The sequence below is a fragment of the Vigna unguiculata genome, chromosome 9, assembly GCF_037176805.1.
Source record: "Vigna unguiculata cultivar grain cowpea cultivar isolate G323 ecotype 2 chromosome 9, ASM3717680v1, whole genome shotgun sequence".
NCBI lineage: Eukaryota > Viridiplantae > Streptophyta > Magnoliopsida > Fabales > Fabaceae > Vigna > Vigna unguiculata.
In genome coordinates this window covers 45,599,030-45,623,967 of record NC_140800.1, presented here as the reverse complement: position 1 = coordinate 45,623,967, position 24,938 = coordinate 45,599,030, and the positions used below count along the sequence as shown (strand labels likewise).

General features: G+C 33.9%; 2 protein-coding genes across 2 annotated transcripts; one reads left to right on the top strand and one right to left on the bottom strand.

Annotated features, from left to right (window-relative positions):
* Nucleotides 1–1,385: 1,385 nt before the first annotated feature.
* On the bottom strand, nucleotides 1,386–3,526 carry LOC114163825 (HMG1/2-like protein). The gene is made up of 8 exons (XM_028048178.2): nucleotides 3,242–3,526; nucleotides 3,080–3,134; nucleotides 2,747–2,863; nucleotides 2,357–2,414; nucleotides 2,219–2,263; nucleotides 2,054–2,134; nucleotides 1,846–1,938; nucleotides 1,386–1,758 (listed from the first exon to the last, which is right to left on the bottom strand). Exons 2-8 carry the CDS (start codon nucleotides 3,124–3,126, stop codon nucleotides 1,741–1,743), a joined length of 459 nt encoding a protein of 152 aa, XP_027903979.1. The 5' UTR covers nucleotides 3,127–3,134; nucleotides 3,242–3,526; the 3' UTR covers nucleotides 1,386–1,740.
* Nucleotides 3,527–20,460: 16,934 nt separating this feature from the next.
* LOC114164185 (uncharacterized) lies at nucleotides 20,461–24,938 on the top strand. Its single transcript, XM_028048751.2, has 9 exons — nucleotides 20,461–20,863; nucleotides 21,529–21,565; nucleotides 21,691–21,769; nucleotides 21,887–21,932; nucleotides 22,017–22,115; nucleotides 22,931–22,999; nucleotides 23,095–23,434; nucleotides 23,554–23,702; nucleotides 23,843–24,938. Exons 1-9 carry the CDS (start codon nucleotides 20,531–20,533, stop codon nucleotides 24,662–24,664), a joined length of 1,974 nt encoding a protein of 657 aa, XP_027904552.1. The 5' UTR covers nucleotides 20,461–20,530; the 3' UTR covers nucleotides 24,665–24,938.

The following is a 24,938-nucleotide window of genomic DNA, read 5'->3' as shown; positions in this document are numbered from 1 at the left end:
CTACAAAATCATTTAACAATTTTTTTAGAGATTATAACAAATTCAATTATTTACTAACAATTTTACATTACTTCTTCAATATTAACAAAATATTACAATATAATTTAATTTCAATATAATATACACATAATTAAATTCATAAAAACCCAAAGAATTTGCACCGACACAATTCAATAATAAAAAATTCACCGTATCAGTAAAGGCAATAAAACAATTTACTTATATTAACAAACACTGTTTAGTAAGACCATATACAAAATCTTTAATTTTCGATGTTTCAATGACAATATTGTTTGAAATTTATCGCATTTTTAAATAGCCATATAATATATTCATCATTATAACCACAACCTATTATTGAACATTTTTAATAACTTTTTCCATATACAACGGTCATATTACATGTTTTAATAAAATTGTACTTTTACGTGTCACAATGTGACAATGTCACAGTACAAAATCATGTCTACAAATCATTTGAATTAAAATCATTGTTTTATAACAACGGTATTGCTATACAACGGTCATATTACATTTTTAAAATTTTACTTTTACATGTCTGATAACAGTCAATTATGCAAACCAAATCCAAAAATCTAACCTCCAATATCAAATAAAAAAGTCCACCGAACTGTTTCTAATATGCAAATCACTTAAAAGATTGTTTTAAAACACTACTATAATTTCAAATTTTCACTTTCATAATTTTTATTATAAAACATAATTGGGTACAAAAAACAATATAAAAAAAAAACAATCCTTAAAATATACCATCTTACGACAAAGCACAACTAATCGACATTTTGCATGTAAAACAGCATCAGAATAACCATGCTATATTATGCATTACACGACAGGAAAAATGATAGCACATTACCTTCAAACTAACTTAAGACATTGTCATTCAACTCATTCATCAACCAAGAATCGGTTGCTTGCAAAAAGAACATCCTAATTTGAGGACAATAATAAAAATCATGCAACTGGTACGTATTCAATAACATCAAAAGTTAAATACTCAGGAAACTACAGTACTTAATACTTTCAAACGTACAACACATCAGAATATGTCATACATGTGAACTGATTGCATTATAAAGAACCTCAAGGATTCAGAAATTTTAATTAAGTCCTATCAACTGCATTTTGAGGAAAGGTTTTAAGATTGTCACACATTATGACAAAAATAATGCTGATTATAATTCAACGTTATTAGCAAAACACACTGTTGTTAACACAGATTAACTTCGATTGGAAAAAAAAAACATCAGGAATATAGTCGCATTCCCCCCCCACACAAAGTGTACAGCAGAACACAACACCAAGATAAAATCAAGCATAAAATACAATCAAAAACAAATAAACATACACACATCACAGCAGAATTAATTAAGGTGTGACGCATCATAGCATACGTGTATATATACAGCAGAAATGGGATGATAAGCCAATTATATTCATACAAACTTAACGAGATTTCAACAAGAAAACTAAATCAAACTAAAAAGCTCTACAAAAGATAAACACCCCTTAACTAAACAGTTGGATTTAGAAATACAAATAAAGATCTCCCATCTTTCAACTATTCACGTTTTGGACAGACAAAACAAATTTACGGAGGGAGCAGAGAAATATTTTCTGGAAGCAAGAAACATGTTTGTTTATCAGGAAATGACCAGACCACCTACAAAAGATGATCCAAATCATCAAAACCTACATAAATGGTTATCAGTCCACTTTCTAGTCATCATCTTCCTCCTGCATGAAAAAATAACACCAAGTAAATACAACTCATATAAATACCATAACCCATAGGACAAAGGTGGAAAGAGTATAAAAAAGGACCTCGGCACTGCCCTCATCATCATCATCATCATCATTCACCTCGGATACTGACTTCTCAGACTCTTCTTCATCTCCACCAGTAGGACCTTCCGCCTGACAACAACCAGCCAAAACAAAAGCACATGAGAACAATAAAAAACACATCAAATGAATCATGCCACCTACTAGGTATTCCTATAATAAAAAACATATCCATATATACATCAACCTGTTTCTTGTTGTAGGCTCTCATGCTTTTCTCGTACTCCACCTTTCGTTTCTCAGACTTTGCCACATATGGTGCTTTTTCCTGAACAATCACCCAACATTTCAATAAAATGTTCAAACAAATCTTAATTTATAATTTATGATCAAGAAACAGTTGACTACATACAGCATCAGACATAGACTTCCATTTTGCTCCAGCAGCTTTTCCCACCTGGAATGTTTAATTAAAGTCAGACTACTGCTACTGAAAGATAAATAGGTTTCTATACGTAAACACATGATTATAACAACAAAAGTAACTTACAGCAGACACGGCTTTGTTGTCAGGATGTTCTTTGTTAAATTGTTTCCTAAACTCCTCCCTTTAATGATAAAAAATTATAAGAAACAAGTAACAAAGCAAGTATACAACAACATCATCATGATAAAAGAAAATGCACCAGATAAATATATCAAGCCTTCAAGCTGCATATCCAGGATATAATATAATCATCATTCGTGATTTTTCATCTTTATATTTAACCAATACAAAATCCACAGCAAACAAATAAAAATATCAAATAAAGATAAACATGTAATTTTTCATTTGACAACTAAACAAATTTAGACGGCTAACAATATCCCACAAAAAGAAACACATATAGCATGAAAATTTAAAGGATTGTGAAGAACAAAACAAAGTAGTTAAAATTACATGAAAACAAAGAAAGCACTGGGAGGCCTCTTTGGCTTGTTAGGGTCTTTCGCAGCCTTGCCCTTGCCTGCTGGTTTCCTGGCCTTGGCTGGCGCACCCTTCTTATTCACAGCAAGTCTGAAATTCCAAACAAAATCGATGAAATCCAAAATCAAAATAACACAACGAACACATAATAACATCAAAATAACATAAGGAACATATAATAACAGAGATCTCAGATCTGAGATCCAGAAAGTTGTAAACCATAACGTTGTCGTATGTTTAACTGCAGGAAACGCCAAATCGTAGGAGATATAAACAACTGAATATAAAAAAACAAAGAAAACTTACTTGGCATCGCCTCTCTTAGATTCGGTTTTTGACTTGCCTCCTTTCATGGCAGATGCTGCAGTAACACAACGGGGTTAGTTTGATTGGCTTGAAGTCACAGAAGATCGATGAAAACGATGAAAAAATGATGAAAAATAGAAAAAAATTGAAGGGATTACGTACGGAGAGAGGGGAATAGGGTTGGGAGTTAGGGTTTGGGTGGAGAGAAGAAGAGAGAGAAAGATAAGGAAATGATATGATATACTATGACATAAGGCTAGGCACAAATGCGGGGAGATATTAAGCTCATTCAGAAATTGAAATTCAATTGCAAACGAAATGAAAATCAAAGGGACCAGGGGTTTAGGCGGGAATTTAAATTTATTGCCATGTCATTGATCCGTGCCCTTATTTTGTGTTGGGTGCGTTATTCCTAAGCTTATGCCTCCGTTACCCTTTTGTGTTTTCTGTGTGCTTTCTTCTGCAATCGCCGATCTTCTTCGTTGCTTTTACTTCTATTTTCCGATTCTGACTTGGGCCAGTCCACATTTTTTTCTCAAACCCAATTTTAATGTTTTGCCTTCTCCCAAGCCCACTCCTTCTTCCTCCACTCTTTTTTTTTTTTATCTACTAAACAAAAAAACATCAACTGCTTATTATACAATTATAAAATTTCCAACTATAAAATTATAAATTATAAAGTTATTAAAATATAAATTTTTAAATAATAAAATTATTAAACTAGGTGACCTGATTGATAAATTTAATAATTAGTAAGTAATTTATTTTTATTTTAACTTAAACATTTGATTTTTTTTTCAAAATTACTTTGTTTCTTTTATATCAAATAAATATGATAGTAATATATTTGATTACCAAATGTTTTAGAACGGACATTTTCAAGGTATATTGTTTTGATGGTGTATTGTTGTACTTTAAAATTATTTTTATACAGTAGTTTAATGATTTTCCTAATATATTCTTATTTTTTCACATGCTACTTGATGTAACTAGCATCAAAGTTACAGGTCGTTCAATTAGGGAGGGGTTTGTACAAGTTTTATTACTTTATATTTTATGGTTTATTTAGTTATTCTTAAAGTATGATAAAGTTGTATTAATATTAGATGTGTTTGTTTTGGAGTTGGAATGAGTTTCATGTGTTTGATATTAGAGGCTGAAATCGATCTCCAATCATATGTGTTGACAGTAGAATCGGTTCCATGGTGTTTGAATGGAGTTTTGAATCAATTATTTGGTCTTTGAATTTGGAAAATATTTGTTATATCATGTTTTTTATGCAAAATTGATATGTCTTGTGTTATTTGAAAGTGTGTGCTTGCTACTTGTTGGGTATAGAGGTTGTTGATGATGGTGTGTGGTTGATGGTGGTCGTGGTTTTTTTTTTTTTTTACTTGTAGATTTTGGTGTGTGATTGTTGAGAAAGGTGGTGGCTTGAAATTGTCCTTTAGGTAGTGCATGGTTGTGATGTTATACTCTTTTTTTTTGTAGATTTTGAAAATGTTGTTAATTTAAATTGGTTAATTTGACATGGTATGTTAATGTAATTTGGTTTGTGTATGGAATGTAGTGACTATTTTTAATTTAGTATGTTAATATTTATTTTGTTAGCAAGTTTTATTACTCGATTGTTGTGTTTTTATAAGTTTATTTTTTTAAAACCTTAGGAAAAAATGGAATAGATATAAATAAAAATGTTATATATATATATATATAAATAAATAAAGATATAAATGCTTAGGTGGTATTAATTTTACATGTATTTTATTATAACGTGTTTTAATATTTTGGTAAATTATAGGAATCTATAACTATATATATAATTTCAACTTTATCCTTAATTTCATAATTATATATATAATTCCAACTTTACCCTTAATTATAGGAATCTATAACTATATATATAATTTCAACTTTATTTCTTTTGTGTCCACATTTCATAATTCCAACTTTATCCTTTAGTACGTAATTATTTGTTAAATTTTTAAAAATTAATGGTTATTTTTACAAGTTTTTATAAAATTATTTACTTATCTCCTTCTTTTTTCTCCTATTCATCAACAATTATTTTCTTATATTTTCTGCATACATTTTACTTTATTTTTTATAAATATTATTTTATTTTATTTATAATTTAGTTAATCAGAAGAAAAATCATAACTTGATATTAGGTTTGATACATTTTTTTTATTTTATTAGAATTAAATTTAATTACTTTAGTATATAAAAATTTAATTACCTTAATTAGGAATCTGATTTAATTCCATTTAGGTATAAGCAGATATATCGTAACTTGATAATAAGTTTTATAAATCTTTTGTATTCTATTATAATTAAATTTAATCATTTTAGTACACACAATTTCAATAACCTTATTTAGGAATTTAATTTCATTTCAATTAGGTATTAAAAGATATATTAATTACAAATTAGTTAAATTAAGTTTAAGAAAATGTATTTGAAATTTATTTCCACAAATATCTTTTTTTTTCAATTTTAATTATTTTTGTTACAAATAACAACTTTAATTTCCTTTTAATATAATTTTCAGTACTTATATTTAAATTTAAATTTATATCACATTTGTTTTTAATGATAAAATGGTAATCATCTAATTTTATCCATTAAAGCATTTTTTAAGTTATTATACTCATCATACATAAACTTTCATCTCAAATCTCATCATATCTCTCCTAGTCTAAACAACACCACAATTTTTTTTTCACCTCTCAAATTCATCCGGTCATCTTTCCTCAAATCATCTTCCTAATCCAAACACAAATAGTATATTTGTTGGTTAACCGATAAGGACATTTTCAGTAATAAATTTAGAGAATTAAAATCATATATAATTAGATATTACAAATATTATATATAATTCATTGTTTTGTAATTTTTATCATTTAGTTTGTTAATGAGGTTTTAGTGCATGTATATTTCTTTTTTACTTGTAAGCAGTACATTTTAATTCAATTAAATTTTTAACTTTTATCGTGTTTGATATAAGGTGAAAGAGTTAAAATTGATAGTCTTATACATACAACTTATTCTCTCTATGATACTTAGATTTTACTTGCATGTATGAGTAAGTCACTTAAGTAGAAATAAATATTAGATGAAAAGTTATCCCAAAAAAATAAAGAAACTTTTGTGTCCCTTTTGGATATCAGTGAAAAATTAGTTTGAAAGTGTTGGTTATTGGTTTTTAAAGTTTTCAACGTGAGTTACACATAATTGATATATGTAGCTTGGAGGTTGGTAAGGGTTATGACTTAAATCAAATATGTGGTGGTGAGAGAAAGGATTAATGGCACAAACACTTGAGAAAATTAATTTTGGATCCAGAGAATTGATTCCCTTCTCTTTCTTGTTTGCCAAGAACCAATTCATTGTGTTATTTTGAAGATGATAGTTGCACCAAGAACAAGTTTTGTTGTAATGGGTGTTGGAAGTTCCATATCGGCTAAAGATGAGACTAGTTTGTAGAATATAAGTATGTGCAAATCTCACCCTACAAGCTGATTTTGTGCGGTTTAGTAAACTTCTTAACATTGTATTAGAGTCATTGTTAAAATCAATCCTAGCAAAATTTGTTATTTGTTAAAGCTTATCGAACTACCCATTAATGTCGAGTCCCACGCAAGAGATGTATATACCTCGACGTGAGGGGGTGTTGGTAATCCTACATCGACCAAAAATAAGGTGAGCTTGTAGTATAAGTGGGTGCAAACCTCACCTTAAAAGCCATATTTGTGGTGTTTTGAGTTATACTTAAAGTCCACAACTTAACAATGAGAATCAATTTTCCTTTAATTTTGTTGGTGTTTCATTTGTGATCTTTGTGTTGTTGTGTTATGGGTGGTGTTCAATATTATTGGTGTGGTGGGGGTTGTTGATTGTTTAATGATGGCTATTGTGGTGTCTTGGTGTTGGCAGTTATTTCATGGTGTAGTTATGGTCTTAAGGTGGGTGTGTTTGGGTTGTGGTGGAAGTGTTGTCGTGGAGTTTGTGGTGGTCCTCTTATCGTGATGATGGTATTGTTCAAGAGGTTGTCATGGTGGTGGTAGTGGTGGTAGTGGTGTTTGTCTTACAATGATAGTGGAAGTTTGGTGTTGGGTCCCTGATGGAGTGGGCCATTGTTGTCCCTAGTCACGTGGGTTGGTGCTTTAGACTTGTACTTTGAAGAAAGAGAAGAAAAAGTTATCAATAACAATATCAACAACAATAATAATACTAATAGTAAAAGTAATGACAATAATATATAAATGATTACTTAATTTCATTAATATAGTCACCCATAATTACACTAATTACATTTTAGTTTAAATTACTTTTATAATCAATGGTAGAATAGTAATAATCTATGTTTATTAATTAAAACATTTTCTAACCTATTAAACTCGTCACATAACTCATTAACTCTTATAAGTTTATCTCTCATTTTTCATAACTTTTCACCATTTTTGTCATAATCCAAACTACCTATCCCTTACCTTTCTTTCCCCTTAGACTAACCCTTCTAAACTCATCTTCAAAAACAAACATAATTATTGATTTAAAAAACACTAAATATATTTTTATGGATACAAAGAAAACAATGACTATCAAAATAATAAATAAGTTGTAAATAACCAATCTAAAAAAATTGCTAATAGCAATATAAGATGTCAAACTAGAGGAATACTTTACGCGTGTTAGTCTTATGGTTAAAATATTATTTTGGTCCTTGTTTTTCTCTTGTTTGTTTAATTTGGTCCTTTATTTTTTGCGCGTTGAAGTTGATCATTGATTTGCTAAATTATATCCAATTCTGACATTTCCGTTTACGCATTTAAATTGATAACGACAGAATGTACAAGTGGACATTGTTAATAATATAATTGTTTGTGTTTTGTTCAAATAAATCCCTAATTTAGTTAAATTTGTTCAATTTAGTCTCACCCTCCATTTCATGACCCTTCACCACTGCCACCACCACCATTGTCGCTGTCACCACCACCACCACCATTGTCGTTGTCACTACCAACACCATAACTACAACCACCACCACACTAAAACCACTGCCACCACCAAACTGAACCCACAACCACCACCACCACCACTATAACCACTCTGCAATTACCAATACAATCACTTATTGCAAGTTGGGCACAAATGAAGCAGATTTCTTGTTGCATTCGTTTAGTGAGGTGTGGAGAACATGTTAGAGGAATTATAGTAGTGCTTTGAGAAGTTTGAGTTTAAGACTTTGAAAGTGAATGCCAAAAATACATGGTTTTCTTGCTCTTGGTGAAACACGACAAAATGAGAGTGAATGTTTGAATAAAGAGATAAGAAATTATGAAGTGTGAAGAAGATGCAGTGTAGTGGTGGAGATGGAGTGTTCCTTCACGCTTAAGAACAACAACTTCAATGGTGACATCAGTGAAAGGTCATGAAATTAAATTGAATAAATTTAACTAAATTAGGAACTTATTTAAACAAAACATGTGTAATCATAGTGTGAACAGTGCCACATGTTGTGAACATTATCAGGATGTAATTTATGCCATTACTAATTAAAACAATGTCAACAAAAAATAGGAAATTGAACATAATTTATCAAATCATGGACCAAATTGAATGTGAAAAAACAAGATCAAATTGAACAAACTAGACCAAAACATGAACCAAAATATTATTTAAACCTAATCTTGCATTTTTTTTTAAATTATTGCATGAAAATTTGAATCTTAATGACATTGTATATAATATAATAGTTAATAATGGAAAGAGAAATAGTTTAAATTTTTATTTTCGATATCCGGACTTACTAAGTTAACGTGTACAAAATTATGATAGTTAATTTTAGTGTACAAAAATTGTAAATTCAATTATTCATAAACAAGTGTAATAAAAAATAAAATAATTAAAAACACGCATACAACTTATATTCATATTTTTCCTTTTTAAAAATTTAATTATAAATAAATTATTCACTTATTCTATTGTTATTTTATTCAATTAAACATTTTAAGTGTAAGAACACAATTAATCCAAATCATTAAATATATAAAAATATAATAAAAGCACGTGTAAACACACATATTATATACATATATTTAGCGGCAGATTTCTACATAAAGGTTAGTGGGGCAAACTCTTTCTTTATTTTGTTAAGATTATTATTAGATATTTGGTAAAATATATTTTGTCGTTCCTAATATCATAAATTTTCTCTCATTATTTATTTAGAATATTGATTGATTGATACATAAATAATTTTTAATTAAAATCTAAAATTAAAACTTGTAATTTCTAATTATAAAATTCAATTAAAAAAATCATTTATATCTAATATAATATATTTATATTATCTTCCTCTCTTTAATCGTGTGTTTGTTTAGGATTTGGCTGAATTTAAGGTGAAAGAAATGTGAAGTTGACTTGTTTGAATTAAGAAAAATATGATAAGATCTGAAAAGAAATGAGAGAAAAGTTTATGAGAAGTAGTGAGTGATGTGATATATGTGATAGATAAAAAAGGTTTAATCCTTCATAAGGTCATGTTTTCGTTAAAAAAACTCAATTACTCCTTAGATTTTAAATCATCCCAATTGAGCTTTATTTTTGAATTTTTGTTCCAAGTTGGTCATTTCAATTAGGACACCAGTGACCATGTTAACTCAGCGTAGCATGTTAGTTCATTTTTTTTTTTTACTTTAAAAAAAACAATTGACATGTGTCAAATTAGGATTATGCCACACGTCACCTTGTAATTTTTTTGATTTATTTTTCAATTACAAAAAAACAAAAAAAATGTCATGGGTCAAATTATGGTTTTGTCTTATGTCAATTGTTTATGTGAAAAATTTTGATTTGGTATATTTGTTATTTTGTCTTAATTTATTCTTAATTTCTTTTTAAACTGGAGTAATTGTATCCCTTCCTAATTGAGATCAAATTTAACTTTTATATAAATATTATAATGATATTTTTAATTTTTAACTAAATTAAATTTATTTAAATTTAAATTATGCATTGAACTTTATTTAGAATTTGTTTTAATAATTCTTAGACAACTTTTTAAATTTAAATGTAAAATTTAAAAACAATTACAAAATTCAAATGTAAAATTTAAATGTTTGTAATTGTTATTGACTCAATTTATAAAGTTATCTATAAATAAACTTAATTTGGTTAAAAATATCTATTATAATAAAAATATCATTATAATTTTTATTTAAAAGTTAAACTCAGTTTCAAATTGGGAGGGGTGAAATTACTCCACTTAAAAAAAATTAGGACTAATTTGAGACAAAATACAAATATAGGGATCAAATTGAAATTTTTTACATAAATAATTGATACATGACAATTTTTTTATAAAAAAAAAAGTAAAAAAAATAACATGTGACAAAATCTTAATTTGACATGTGTCAGTTATTTTATTAAGAAAACAAAAGTTAAAAATAAATTAAAATAAAAAAAATCAGAAGTTGATAGTGGCACATAGTTAAGTCAGTGATGCCCTAACAATAATGACAAAATTGGAACAAAATTTTCAAAACAAGACCCAATTGTGACAACTTAAATCTTAGGACTTAACAATACAAAAACTTAACTGGATTCAGGAAATAATCAAACCAAGCAAGACAAACTCTCTGAAGAAGGCAACTAGGAATCACCCTCCTCTAAACATAAATAAACAACCATCAACCCCTCTAAACCATTTAAAATAAAACATTCAATGTTTTAAAGCCAACCTCTACCACCACCAATGCATGTAGGAGGACAGCTGTATTTTTTCAATAAACTATTAAATATTTAAAAGCTAACATCTACCACCACCAATGCATGTAGAAAGACAACCTGTGTTTTCAGGAATCTAGTTAGAAACAAATTAAAATAAACAAAACAAAAAATATTAAATATTTATCATAATTTTCAAACTTAAATCCCTATTATCACAACCAATGCATATAGAAAGACAATCTGTATTTTTAGGAACATGGTCATAAATAAATTAAAATAAACAAAACAATAAATATTAAATATTTATCATAATTTTCAAACTTAAATCTCAATAATTTATACATTTTATATTCATTATATTTACTTCTACCATAATTATCTAATACAATTTATAAATAACAAATTTATAATATTTTAACTTTAATTCTATTAATGGTTAATATAAATTTTTTATATTCAATCAAAATTTAATCTAAATAATATATTAATTAATTTAATCTAATAATATAAATTTTAATTAAATAAAATTGAATAATTTATAATTCAAAACAAAGTACTAATTAATTACATTTTAAATAATTACAATTTTTATAATAAATATCATTTTTCTCTTAAAAAAGTTTAAATTACGATCTAATTAATTATAACCTTAATCTTTTCCCGTAATTATGTAATAAATTTTAAAATGATGTATTTGTAATTATTTTTACCATACAAAATTAGGACTAAATTGAGATAAAATACAAATATATGGATCAAATTGATATTTTTTACATAAACAATTGACACAAGGCAATTTTTTATAATAAAAAAACACACAAACTAACACGTGGCAAAACCCTAATTTGACATGTGTCAGTTGTTATTTAAGAAAAAAAAGTTAAAAATAAATTAAAACAAAAAACAAAAAACCCAGAAGGTGGTAGTGGCACTGGCACATAATTAAGTGAGTTATACCCTAACAATAATGACCAAATTGGAACAAATTTTTTAAAACAAAACCCAATTGGGACAACTTCAATTTTGAGGACTTAACAATAACAAAACTTAATTGGATTCACAAAATAATCAAACAAAGCAAGACAAACTCTCTGAAGATGACAACCAGGAATCACCCTCTTCTAAACATAAATAAACAACATCAACCCATCTCAACCATTTAAAAAAAACATTCAATATTTTAAAGCCAACCTCTACCACCACCAATGCATGTAGAGGACAACTGTTTTTGTTTTTAAATAAACTATTCAATATTTAAAAACTAACCTCTATCACCACCAATGCATGTAGGATATAGGAAGACAACATGTGTTCTCAGGAATCTGTCAGAAATAAATTAAAATAATCAAAACAAGAAATATTAAATATTTATTATAATTTTCAAACTTAAATCTCTATTATCACCCCCAATGCATGTAGGACAGTGTTTTCAGAAATCTGGTCAGAAATAAATTAAAATAAACAAAACAATAAATATTAAATTTTTATCATAATTTTCAAACTTAAATCCCAATAATTTATACATTTTTATATTCATTATATTTACTTTTACCATAATTATCTAATACAATTTATAAATAACAAATTTATAATATTTTAAATTTAATTCTATTAATGATTAATATAAATTTTTATATTCAATCAAAATTTACTCTAAATAATATATTAATTAATTTAATCTAATAATATAAATTTTAATCAATTAAAATTGAATAATTTATAATTCAAAACAAAGCACTAATTAATTACATTTTAAATAATTACAATTTTTTATAAGAAATATCATTTTTCTCTAATAGCGTCCAAAAGTTTAAATTACAATCTAATTAATTATAACCTTTTTATAATAAATATTATTTTAGTTAATGACGAAAAAAACATTTTTTTCCTATAATGGGTTTAAATACAAAATTAAATTTAATCTTTTCCTGTAATTACGTAACAAATTTTAAAAATAATACTTTAAAAAGATATATTTGTAATTTTTTTTACCATAAAAAAATATCATAAGATTTATTAAATAAAACACATGGATTAAAAAAAAATAGTTTTCCACCTTAAAAGTTTAATATATTATACAATACAAAAATAAAAAAAACAATAAAAAATATGAGAATAAAATAGTAATTCTACAAAGATGAAAGAAACTTACTAAATGTAATTTGTACAAAATTTGAGGTTTTGAAAGGTATTAAAACATTGCTAGCTAATATATAACTCGTTGTGTACGTGGTGGACAGGAGAAGACACCTCAGAAGTAGGAGAAGACACCTCGGACTTCGGACCAAGGAGTATGTCTCAAACCAAAAAGTTGAATGTGCCACACACTATAAATGAAGGCCTAAGTATCCACCACCATAAAGGGGATAATAACATTCCATACAAGTACAACGACAGGTGGTTGGAAGTACATATCCTTGTTGGCAAAATTAATAGATTTAGACTAATAAATGTTAATTAGGAGGGTCCTAAAGCAAGTGGACACCACAAACCCCAGGCCCACGAAGTCAGGCCCATTCAGGTAGTATATAAGACAATGCTCACGAGGTAAACCATATTGTTCATTATTACTGCTATCACTGCCTATATCATATATCTAACTTGAGCGTCGGAGTGGCTTTGCAGGCTCCCCGCCCAGTTCACCTCACACATCTGGAGAGGACACTTCAGCAGTGGGCAACACATAAGGTTCCTTGTCCAGATCCTCGCACACACCTAGAGAGGACACTTCGGCAGTGGGCAACATAGAAGGCTCCCCGCCTAAATCATCCCACACACCTAGAGAGGACACTTCGGCAGTGGGCAACATAGAAGGCTCCCCGCCTAAATTATCCCACACAATTGGAGAGGACACTTCGGCAGTGGACAACATAGAAGGCCTCCAGCCAGCGGAACTCTCCACCGGAAGGAGATACTCAGGTCCCTGGAAGGAGATACTCAGGCCCCTGGAAGGAGATACTCAGGCTCTTGGAAGGAGATAGGAGATACTTAGGCTCCTGTACTTAGAAGCTGAAGCAGGTGGACGTGTGCATTTAATAGGTTATTGGTCCCTACATAACTTGTGTTCGCGGGTACTTCGGTATTCGGTAGGAACATTTGGCGCCCACCGTGGGGTCGAGGCAAATTAGTGCACATGGTGTCCACAAGAAACATGACAAGTAACGACCCCGATGTACTAACAACCGAGAACATCCAAGCAATAACAGGGAGCAGTCAGATGGCAGTTATTTTAGCCATACAACAAGAGATAGTTGAATTGCGAGAAGAGAATGTTAGAATTAAACGAAAGCTTGAAAATGCAGAGGGTTAGGGTGATCAACAACATCCAAGCAAGACTCATGTTACTTCCCTGCCTACACATATGGAAACAACAGGAGAAAACGCACACAACACTCATACCCCTAGGGAAGGCACAATAAATATCGTGGCACCACGGCGGGGCGCGCATAAGCACCCCTTTGTGGATGGCATAATCGAAACACCCTTGCCCTGAGGATGGAAGTCCTTGACCATGGACAGATACGATGGAACCACCGACCCATATGAGCATATACATGTGTACTTAACCCAGATCGGACTCTACACATCTGATGATACAATTTTTTGCAAAGTCTTTCCAACATCCCTCAAGGGTGCTTCCTTCAGTTGGTTCACTCGTCTTGCCCCATTCTTCGTAGATTATTTCGACACCTTATCATACCAGTTTGGAGCGCAATTCGCTACGTCAAAAACCACACGATCTCACCTCTCTAGCATTCATCAACATATGGCAAGAGGCAGGGGAATCATTGAGAGCGTTCATGGAGCGCCTCGGCAAGCTAGCCCTCAGCATCAATAACTTGAGCCCAGAGATAGCCCTGCATCAGATGATTAACGCACTAAGAAGCAGACCCTTTGCCGATAGTCTGTGTAAAAGACCAACAACTAGTATGGTTGAGTTAAGGCAAAGAGCGGCAAAATACATGCGAATGGAAGAGTTAAAGGAATCCAATATGCAGCTGCAAAACAAAGCATGTCACGAAGATACAACTCTAAGGTCAAACCAAGGAAGTTCCACCTAGGTGACTTGGTTTGAAGAATGAATAGTGATGCAAGGCAAACAGATGAAAAGTTCTTCGCGAATTGGCAATGCCCTTTCCGGATGCTTGCAGATGTTGGAAAAGGAGCATACAAGTTGGAATATATTTTTGGCGAGCCAGGTCCCAGGACATGGAATGTGACTCATTTAAAGTTTTATTACAGCTAAACTTTGCAACTAGAGGTACTCTTTCCTACTCCGATCTTTTAAAATACTTTGTCATCACTACATTTTTTATCTTAATATCTCCATATATACCCCCTCCCTGCAAAAGTCCCTGTTGATACAACCTATCAACCAAGGTCGGCTCAAGGTCTCTCCTAAGACCCCACATCTCACAAGTCCATGTTGATACAACCTATCAACCAAGGTCGACTCAGGGTCTCTCCTAAGACCCCATATCTCACAAGTCCCTGTTGATACAACCTATCAATCAAGGTCGACTCAGGGTCTCTCCTAAGACCCCATATCTCACAAGTCCCTGTTGATACAACCTATCAACCAAGGTCGACTCAGGGTCTCTCCTAAGACCCCATATCTCACAAGTCCCTGTTGATACAACCTATCAATCAAGGTCGACTCAGGTCTCTCCTAAGACCCCATATCTCACAAGTCCCTGTTGATACAACCTATCAACCAAGGTCGACTCAGGGTCTCTCCTAAGACCCCATATCTCACAAGTCCCTGTTGATACAACCTATCAATCAAGGTCGACTCAGGGTCTCTCCTAAGACCCCATATCTCACGAGTTCTTGTTGATACAACATATGAACCAAGGTCGACTTAGGGTCTCTCCTAAGACCCCATATCTCACAAGTTCTTGTTGATACAACCTATCAACCAAGGTCGACTCAGGGTCTCTCCTAAGACCCCATAACTCACAAGTCCTTGTGGATACAATCAATCAACCCAGGTCGACTCAGGATCTCTCCTAAAACCTTATCTCTCACAAGTACTTGTTGATACAACCTGTCAACCAAGGTGGAATCTTTCAAAACCTTATTTCTTGATTAAGGAAAACTTATCAAGACTATCTGCCTAGAAGGACCCTAGTATAACACCTTTCCCACACAAAGTCAATTACACACACCACAACGTGTACGCGAACAAAAATAATCACTGACAATCTAAGATATTACGGTCCAACCACTATAGTACCAATACCAAAGAAATCAAGCAATATAAGTCGTACAATCAAGCGAAGTAAACAGACTCGCGATAACAAAAAGGATACAAACTCTGCAAACTACAGCCATGAATAACAACCTCACTCTCTCATCAACGCATACTGCAAAAATACTTAGTAGGTGATACAAGCAATCAGCGGAGACGTCTTTGGCAATCCAACGATGTTTAACCAAGATAGGCCGGGTATACTTAACCACCATAAGTTAAACCTAATCCTATACAAACACATTCCAAAAGCTACACACCATTCGGTCAAAAAAGGGCTTACAAAGCCAACGACAACACAAAAAAACATTTGTCAAGCTAACAACCTAGTCTCTTCCCTCAGCCCCATCTACATCAACACCCTCGCGATCTTCCCTACAGGGAGTATCCTCGGCATGTTCAGGACAAGGGGGAATATCCTCAAGTCGAACCAAAGACTTCTAATACACGTCCTTACCAACATCAAAACGTTGATCATTTGCAGGCACGCTAAACAGAAGAGCAGCCTGCCGCAATGCCTTCTTGAAACCCAATTCATGTTCTTTAATCACGCTTTCTTGTAACTCCCACAACTCCTTATCCAGTTCAGCATTAGTAATCTTCAGCTCCTCCACCACACGTTTGGATGCAGCAATCTCTTCGAGGGTCTTTTTCCCCTTTTCCTTGGTCTCCAGACAACGATTCTTCTAAGACTTCTTCTCATTGAGAGCTTGGCTCAGCTGGCTCCGCAAATTGCTCACCTCAGACATTAGGTTTTCTTTCTCGACCTTCAGTGACGATACCTCCGTTTCAAGCTCTTCCACATGGCTTGATTTGTCTAGCTCGTGACCTATATGCCTCCCAATCACTAATGCTCGAGACTGATATTCAGCGAAGGCCTTCATCAAGATAGGCAAGGGAGAGTGGGCAATAATATCATCCTCCTGCTGGGAAATGGTAATACTCATGCCATCATAAATTTGCATCTCAGTCCCCATCAAACGAGTATAAGCAATGACTTTTGATACTCGACTACACTTAGGAGAGGAATGTCGAGACGAGCTCTCACCTTTCTGGGAAGTCTTCTTCCTCTTCTTTTCTGCAGCAGGTGGAGGTCGAGGAGTACCCCACCTACACTATTCCTCCCAGCTGCACCCGAACTAGAGCCCACAAGAGCATCTTCATCCTTCTTGCGAGCATTCACTTTCTCGCGAAGTAGTTGAAAACGACTCTTTCGACGAGCACCCACACCCTCATGCGAAGCCATCAAAGTTGGCAACAACAAACGCAAAGTAAGATAAGTTAACATTATAACATAAAGCAAGAAAAGTTGACACATACCCAACATATCCCCGCGGGGACGAGGAGAATTCAATATAGCCACAATACGCTTAGTAGGAAGCCTTCGAGGAAGGGAATCTAGCAAGTTAAGGATCTCACAATCCTCAGCAGACAACATAGTCTGAAGCCACTTATCATAGTGCAGTGGATTACGTGCCCAATAGAAAGGAAATTTAGGAACATCACCGTCAAAGAAATAAGGTCGACCAGGAGGATTCACCACCACTCTAAAAAAGGTATTTTTATAACTTTTAAAGGATGAAGAATAAGGGGCTAGGAGACCTATCCTAGGTTGCCCAAACAGAGATAACCATCCCACAAGCTCCTTAGGTCGGGTACTATAATAATGCAAAAATACCGGAGGAGAGGGCTTCAAGCCTAAGGCTCTACAAACTAACTTAAAGGCTTCCAAAGCGGCCCAAGCATTAGGTTGAAGTTGGGAAGGCGCCACGTTTAAGATGCGTAACACCCCGACAGTAAACTCATCGAAAGGTAGTCGAACATGCAGGCTTGTCAGTAACACGGAATACATAAAAAAGAATTCATCAGAATACCCCCCTCGCCCATCACAAGCATTATCCGCACGACTAACTTGATCCAAAGACACTGCCTCATCCGGACTATCCTCATCCAAAATCGCGTATGCAGCGGCAAACTTGCGAATGGATGAGGACGATTGATACTTTGAAAAGTATTCACGCACACCCTTATCAACCCACTCGTATCCCGAATGGGATGGAGAACCTACCACTCCTTCCTCATCAGAAGAGGTTGTGCTACTACTAGTGGAGGGAAAGGCCAAAGATGCCCCAACACGATCCGAGTGGATCTTGGTAGCTGACCTATCAGACAAAGAAGACGAAGACATACCTGCCTAAAATCACGATATCAACGACTCAACTTCAAATACGACCACAAGGGGTCCCAGAAGGTCAAAGCTATTTATAGGAGAGGAAGAGTCAGAGCCAATCTCACCCCATCCATCAGATTAAGAAGATCCAATGGCTACACAGTGGCAACGGTCACACTTCCCTATGCAAGGTCACATTAAAGGGCCCAAGCCCACTTAAACTCCTCAAAGCCCTTCAACTCCCTCGTAGGATACTCGATTGAGAAGAACTATAAAAGGGTGAAACATCCCAAAAGTAGAAGCAGGGGAATTAATCGGCCTATTAATATATACCAAAACAAAGCATATCGAAACCAAAAAGCATCATTAAAAGCACATTTAGAGTGTCGACAATACAGTCTTCGACAATACAGTCTTAACTCTGGGGGACTAGTGTACGTGGTGGACAGGAGAAGACACCTCGGAAGTAGGAGAAGACACCTCGGACCTCGGACCAAGGAGTATGTCTCAAACCAAAAAGTTGAATGTGCCACACACTATAAATGAAGGCCTAAGTATCCACCACCATAAAGGGGATAATAACATTCCATACAAGTACAACGACAGGTGGTTGGAAGTACATATCCTTGTTGGCAAAATTAATAGATTTAGACTAATAAATGTTAATTAGGAGGGTCCTAAAGCAAGTGGACACCACAAACCCTAGGCCCACGAAGTCAGGCCCATTCAGGTAGTATATAAGACAATGCTCACGAGGTAAAACATATTGTTCATTATTACTGCTATCACTGCCTATATCATATATCTAACTTGAGCGTCGAAGTGGCTTTGCAGGCTCCCCGCCCAGTTCACCCCACACATCTGGAGAGGACACTTCAGCAGTGGGCAACACATAAGGCTCCTTGTCCAGATCCTCGGACACACCTAGAGAGGACACTTCGGCAGTGGGCAACATAGAAGGCTCCCCGCCTAAATCATCCCACACACCTAGAGAGGACACTTCGGCAGTGGACAACATAGAAGGCTCCCCGCCTAAATTATCCCACACAATTGGAGAGGACACTTTGGCAGTGGACAACATAGAAGGCCTCCAGCCAGCGGAACTCTCCACCGGAAGGAGATACTCAGGTCCCTGGAAGGAGATACTCAGGCCCCTGGAAGGAGATACTCAGGCTCTTGGAAGGAGATAGGAGATACTTAGGCTCCTGTACTTAGAAGCTAAAGCAGGTGGACGTGTGCATTTAATAGGTTATTGGTCCCTACATAACTTGTGTTCGCGGGTACTTCGATATTCGGTAGGAACACGTTGTGATGCTTAAACTTATATAAATTGAAATCATAAATTCTAAGTTGTTTCGCCGTAATATTAGAAAGTGTCACATATTTCATTTCATCTTTCCCCTCCTACATACACACCTACATACACAGTAAATAAATAATATATATATATATATATATATATATATATATATATATGAGATTGTGTTTTTTTTAATAAAAAATCTATATTTAAAAATGAAAGACAAACAATTGATTCGTCCAAGAAAAAAAGATCTTTATCTCAAAAATAAAAAAAAAAACATTCATTACACATTAAAACAGAATTTTAATACAAATATCGAAAATTTTAGATAAATATTTCGACCGTGATGGATAATTATATTAACACCCGTATAACTAGAAAAAAGTTGGTGAAAAAGAGACAGGAGAAAAATATTTCCATTAGAATGGAAAATGGAAAACAACATAAAGAAGCATATATACAATGTTAAAAGAAAACATTTATATTTTTACAAAAATGGAAAGGTTCCCATAAAATAAAAGTATAAATATGAATTTATGAAGAAGAAATATATATTTTGTGGCATATAAAAAGCATATTTAGTTTTTTTTTAGGAGTTATTTACGTAGAAGCAAATTTATAAGAGCGGGTAGTTAATAGTTACAATATTTGATGGTTAGTTATTCCAACTGCAACCTCAAAGTTTTTGGACAGTGTAGAGAGGAGTACTAGAAGCATAGGTTTGTTTGTGGTGATGTTAAGTTAAAAAAAAATGTTATTGTAGGAAGAAAGAAAGAGAGTGTGAGGTGAAGAAAAGGTGGGTAGTCACGTGAGGTGCACGCGTGGAGGAGAATATAGATATTTTGTTTTATGTATTTATAATTGAATTATTAAAATTATAATAAGAAATAAAAAAATTTTGTTTTTGTTAAAAAAGGGGAGAATAGAGAGAAGGTGTTGGACGTGTTTGTTTGTGTGTGTTGTTTGGGGAGAGCGAGAAAAGAGGAGGAAACAATGGGCGAGGTATCTGAAACGATGACGAAGAAGAAGAAGAAGGGACGACCCTCTCTTTTGGATCTTCAAAAGCGATCTCTCAAGAAGGAACAGCAACAGAACCACCACCACAACCACCGACAAAACAACCCCAATTCCACAAATTCACACTCAAAAAACACCAACGTTGCTGCTACCCACGACGACGACGACGACGAGAGAAAGGAGAAGAAGCACAAGCTACTAGTCGGGCTCAATTCACATCTCCAACACCCGACATTATTCCCCAATTCACAGCCAGTCAATTCCGATCCCAAGAGGCGCAAGATTGACCCGCTACACAACCACCAAACGGTGCGTTTCGCCATTCATCTCACCCATTATTACAATCTATCTCTTCCGCGCATCCGATTTGTGGGGTCTTCGTGTTAGAACGCCGATTTTCTCTATTTATTTTATAATCTTTTGGGAATTCGCGCGTAATATTGTTTCCTTTTTTTTGTTTTGTTTTTATTTTAATTCGCGGTGAACTCGCGGAACTCGGAACCGGTGGATGTGTTTGTTGGTTTGACCGTTTAGGTTTTCAGTTTTCGTGTAATTTAATTTAAATTATTTGGGGGAAAATTTATGTGGGGTACTGGCACTGGTGGGTGCTTCTTCTTTCTTTTGGCCCTAGTTTTAATCTTTCATTATTGGCTGTACGCCAGATCGAGCCTTCGTTTATGCACGGATATGCATAAAAGCTTCAATTTGTCTTTTCTCCCAGTATTGTTGGGGCTATTCATTTTTTTAATTTTCTCTTTTATTCCTTGCCCTTCAGCACAAGACTCTATAGCTTAGTAGCTTGCTCGTGAGTTGCGCCTTTTTTTAAAAAAAAAAAAATAGTAATTGTTTTTGGGGGGGTTGATTTTCGATTCTCTTTTGGAGGACTATGGATAAAAAGTGGATGGCTGTGTGTGGCAAAATCACACGCACATGTCTTTTTATGGTATTTGATGATGGGGTGATTTTGCTTGCAGGATGGGAAGGTTCCGAAAGCGACTGACAGTAAACATGGTATGTGTAAAATGAAGAGTTTTATGAAATGATTTCTCAACGGAGGTGCAATGGCAGGGGGGCATACTTAGTATATAGTATAGTGGGGGAATATTAATGGCGATTTTTATATTATGTGTTGACAGGTTCGCAGGGGGAGTCCGGTCCCACTACACCTTTGCCAGACAAAAAGCTCTTGCTGTTTATCCTTGACAGGCTTCAAAAGTGTGTCTCTTATAGTCTTATTTGTTTCTTTCTTTCTTTTCTTTTTTCTTTTTCCCCCTTGTTTGTTTTTTTCAAGTTGGGTATTTGATCTTTCTTTACTGCACAACCTTCTTGCAGAAAGGACACACACGGGGTGTTCTCCGAGCCTGTGGATCCTGAAGAGGTGCAATTTTTTATATGATAAAAGAGTACTTGCAATTGATTTCTCACTGTTTGAATGCTCAGCACCTTAACCTTGTTGCTGCAGCTTCCTGATTATCATGACATCATTAAGCACCCGATGGATTTTGGAACTGTGAGAAAGAAATTGGATGAGGGACTGTATACCGACTTGGAAGATTTTGAGGTTGGTGCTACTATTTTCTGTAGCAACTCTCAAAAGCTCTTCTAACTTTCTTACTGGACAGATTCTTATGTGATTTGCTTCTGGGTCAGAAGTCCCAGGGCATTCTATTACGTGATTTTCGTTTTTTTTTTTCTGTAGTGTTTATCTATGAATAACAAAGTCCTTGAAACGAAGAAGCATAACTTTCACACAATGTTGCATGCAGTGCTGATTTCTTGATTCTTGCTAAGTAACTAATGCTACTATATTTTCTGCTTCGAGTGTTTATGAACACCATGACAGGACACCTGAAATTTAACTAGATTAATGCTTCTTAATTATGGTTAATGCATGCTTGACAGTTATGTAGAAGGTTAATGTAACTACTAAGTGTTTTGAAACTAGTGCTGGATGTAAGATTTAAAAAAAGTTTCATGTGGGAAACCAACATATATGACAAACTGATAATTTGTTACATCGTTGGCATGCTCGAGTTTTATTAAGGACGGTTATTCCTGATATGTCATGTGCAGTGCAGTATGTAATTCTTGGTCTGTGATTGCTTGTTATCTATTAAACCCATGCATTCGTATGATCGATGGATTTTTCTTGACAATGCTGCCCTGTTTTAGATTCTCTGATATGTCTGATTTGGGTTAACTTTAAATTTCTGGTGATCGTGGCATATCTTCACTAATTATGCAACTCACTGTTGTGTTAGTTTGGGTGGGCTATTTAGTGGATGGTTTGGGTTCCATGTACTACTTTGATCATTGAGGAGAGTATTTCTTGTTAGTCTGATACAATTTTGAAATACTGTTGCTTCATTCTTGCAGAAAGATGTGTTCTTGATTTGCTCTAATGCAATGCAATATAATTCATCAGATACCATTTACCATCGACAGGTTTGGTGAAGTTTTTAACCAAACTAAATTGTTTCCATCCCTTTTTAGTATTTGTCTAGTGTCTGTTAAAGGTAAATATTTTTACTTTTTCTTAGGCCCGAGCCATGCAAGATATCGCAAGGAAGGACTTTGAGAATCTTAGACAAGATAGTGATGATAGTGAACCGCAGCCCAAAGTTGTGCAGAGAGGAAGGCCACCAGGCAAGCCCTCAAGAAAGTCACTGGGTATGCCTCCTGCTGAGCGCGTTGGTCCTGAATCTTCTTCTGATGCAACTCTTGCTTCTGGCGGGGACATTGCTAGTGGCTCCAACGGTTATAATCTTAGGAAAGGACCAAGCAAATTTCAGCCTACAGATTCATCTACTAGGGCCTACAACAACACTTTTAACAGTGGAGGGTATAGTGGCTGGCCTGAATGGGAGAATGAATTTCCAGGTCACTGCCTATATCTACACTTTCCCATTGTTCCATAACTTCTCTATTAATAGTAGGGACAAACAAATGCACCCATCATTTAATTGGAGTTATTCAATTAATTATGTCTTTGTTTGCAGCTTCTGTTGTAAAAGCTGTGTTAAGATATGGAAAGAAGCAGTTTGCAGTTGATGAGACCAGGCGCGATTCTTACAAAATACCAGTGACTTCAGGAAATGAAGGACCGCTGTTGACCACAGTTGAAGATGAAGTCAAACAGCTTCTTGCTGTACGGACTTCTGTGTTTTTTTTTTTTGATTTTTACTCTTTTCTCGCTTTTGAATCATGATACTTACATGCTCAGTCAAATTCAAAAAGGCTTTTTATTTGGCCACAAAATTGACGTCCGCCTCTTTTTGTATAAATCAGGTAGGTATACACATGAAGCATAGTTATGCAAGAAGTCTAGCCCATTTTGCTGCAGACCTTGGTCCTGTTGTTTGGAAGATTGCTGCAAGTAAAATCAGCAGTGTTTTGCCTACAGGACATGAATTTGGTCCTGGATGGGTAAGTGAAGAAGACGGGTCACAGAAACAACACTTCCCAGTTTGTGATGAGGGTAGAACTTCAGACCCTCCCGTAGTAGAGGATTGTAAAAGTAGATTTTCTTCTCCATCTGGATCACTTCTTCCCCTTGCAAATAGACCCTGCTTGCAAAGTGTTGACATGGTTATAAATAATTATCAAAAAGAATTGAATCCGGCAATCAACATTGCTGGTGGATCTGAGTCCATAACTCCTGTGAAGATTCAGCAGGAATCCATGCCGCACTCTGATGATATTGGCTCACATGATTGGTTAGGTTATAATTTTTCACCACAAATGAAGATGGTAAAACTTGCTGACCTAACTGGGTCTCCGAGTGCTGGGGTTGCTCCTCCAATGGATCCCATAAGCAACCGCATTGCGCAGACAAATACTAATCCTTCTCTTATGGGACAGTATGGGAGCAAATCAAGTCAACTAGAATCTGGTAATTTATTGGCCCGAGAATCTGTGTTTGAGCCACGAAGTTGGTCTCAAGGAATTGCTGGAAAATCATCTTGGCAGGGTTTGGAAGTTCCCACTAAACAGAAGTCTTTTGCACTTTCTAATGACTTGAATGGAAGGATTGGAACTACAAATTCACCCAGTAGTTCCAATGTGGAGGCTGGTTCTCAGTTGCAGCCTAATTTGGCATTACAGCTCTGATGATATATTTTTTCTTTTTTTGGGATTGAATTCACTCATTGCTTACTAACATGATATTGTCATGTTGTTGTAGGAAAGAAAAGACCCTATTTAATGGACCTTTCTTTTTAAGATCAGAAGCATTCAGAAATAGTCCTTTCTTCTGATTTTTTTTTTTGTTTTTTGACTTTATAACACAGGTTGGCATCTCCATTAAGTATACAGTTGAATTGATATCGACCAAGTCTTTATGACTTCAAAGTCAAATGTTTAATTATCCTTCTCATTTACTATA

Excerpts from the sequence above, each read along its gene's own strand:
- LOC114163825 (XM_028048178.2), bottom strand. The coding sequence starts at position 3,126 with ATGAAAGGAGGCAAGTCAAAAACCGAATCTAAGAGAGGCGATGCCAA. Across the intron at positions 2,864-3,079 it reads TCTAAGAGAGGCGATGCCAA|ACTTGCTGTGAATAAGAAGG; the intron begins GTAAGTTTTCTT and ends TTGGAATTTCAG. Across the intron at positions 2,135-2,218 it reads GGAAGTCTATGTCTGATGCT|GAAAAAGCACCATATGTGGC; the intron begins GTATGTAGTCAA and ends GTGATTGTTCAG.
- LOC114164185 (XM_028048751.2), top strand. The coding sequence starts at position 20,531 with ATGGGCGAGGTATCTGAAACGATGACGAAGAAGAAGAAGAAGGGACGA. Across the intron at positions 21,566-21,690 it reads AGCGACTGACAGTAAACATG|GTTCGCAGGGGGAGTCCGGT; the intron begins GTATGTGTAAAA and ends ATGTGTTGACAG. Across the intron at positions 21,770-21,886 it reads ATCCTTGACAGGCTTCAAAA|AAAGGACACACACGGGGTGT; the intron begins GTGTGTCTCTTA and ends ACCTTCTTGCAG.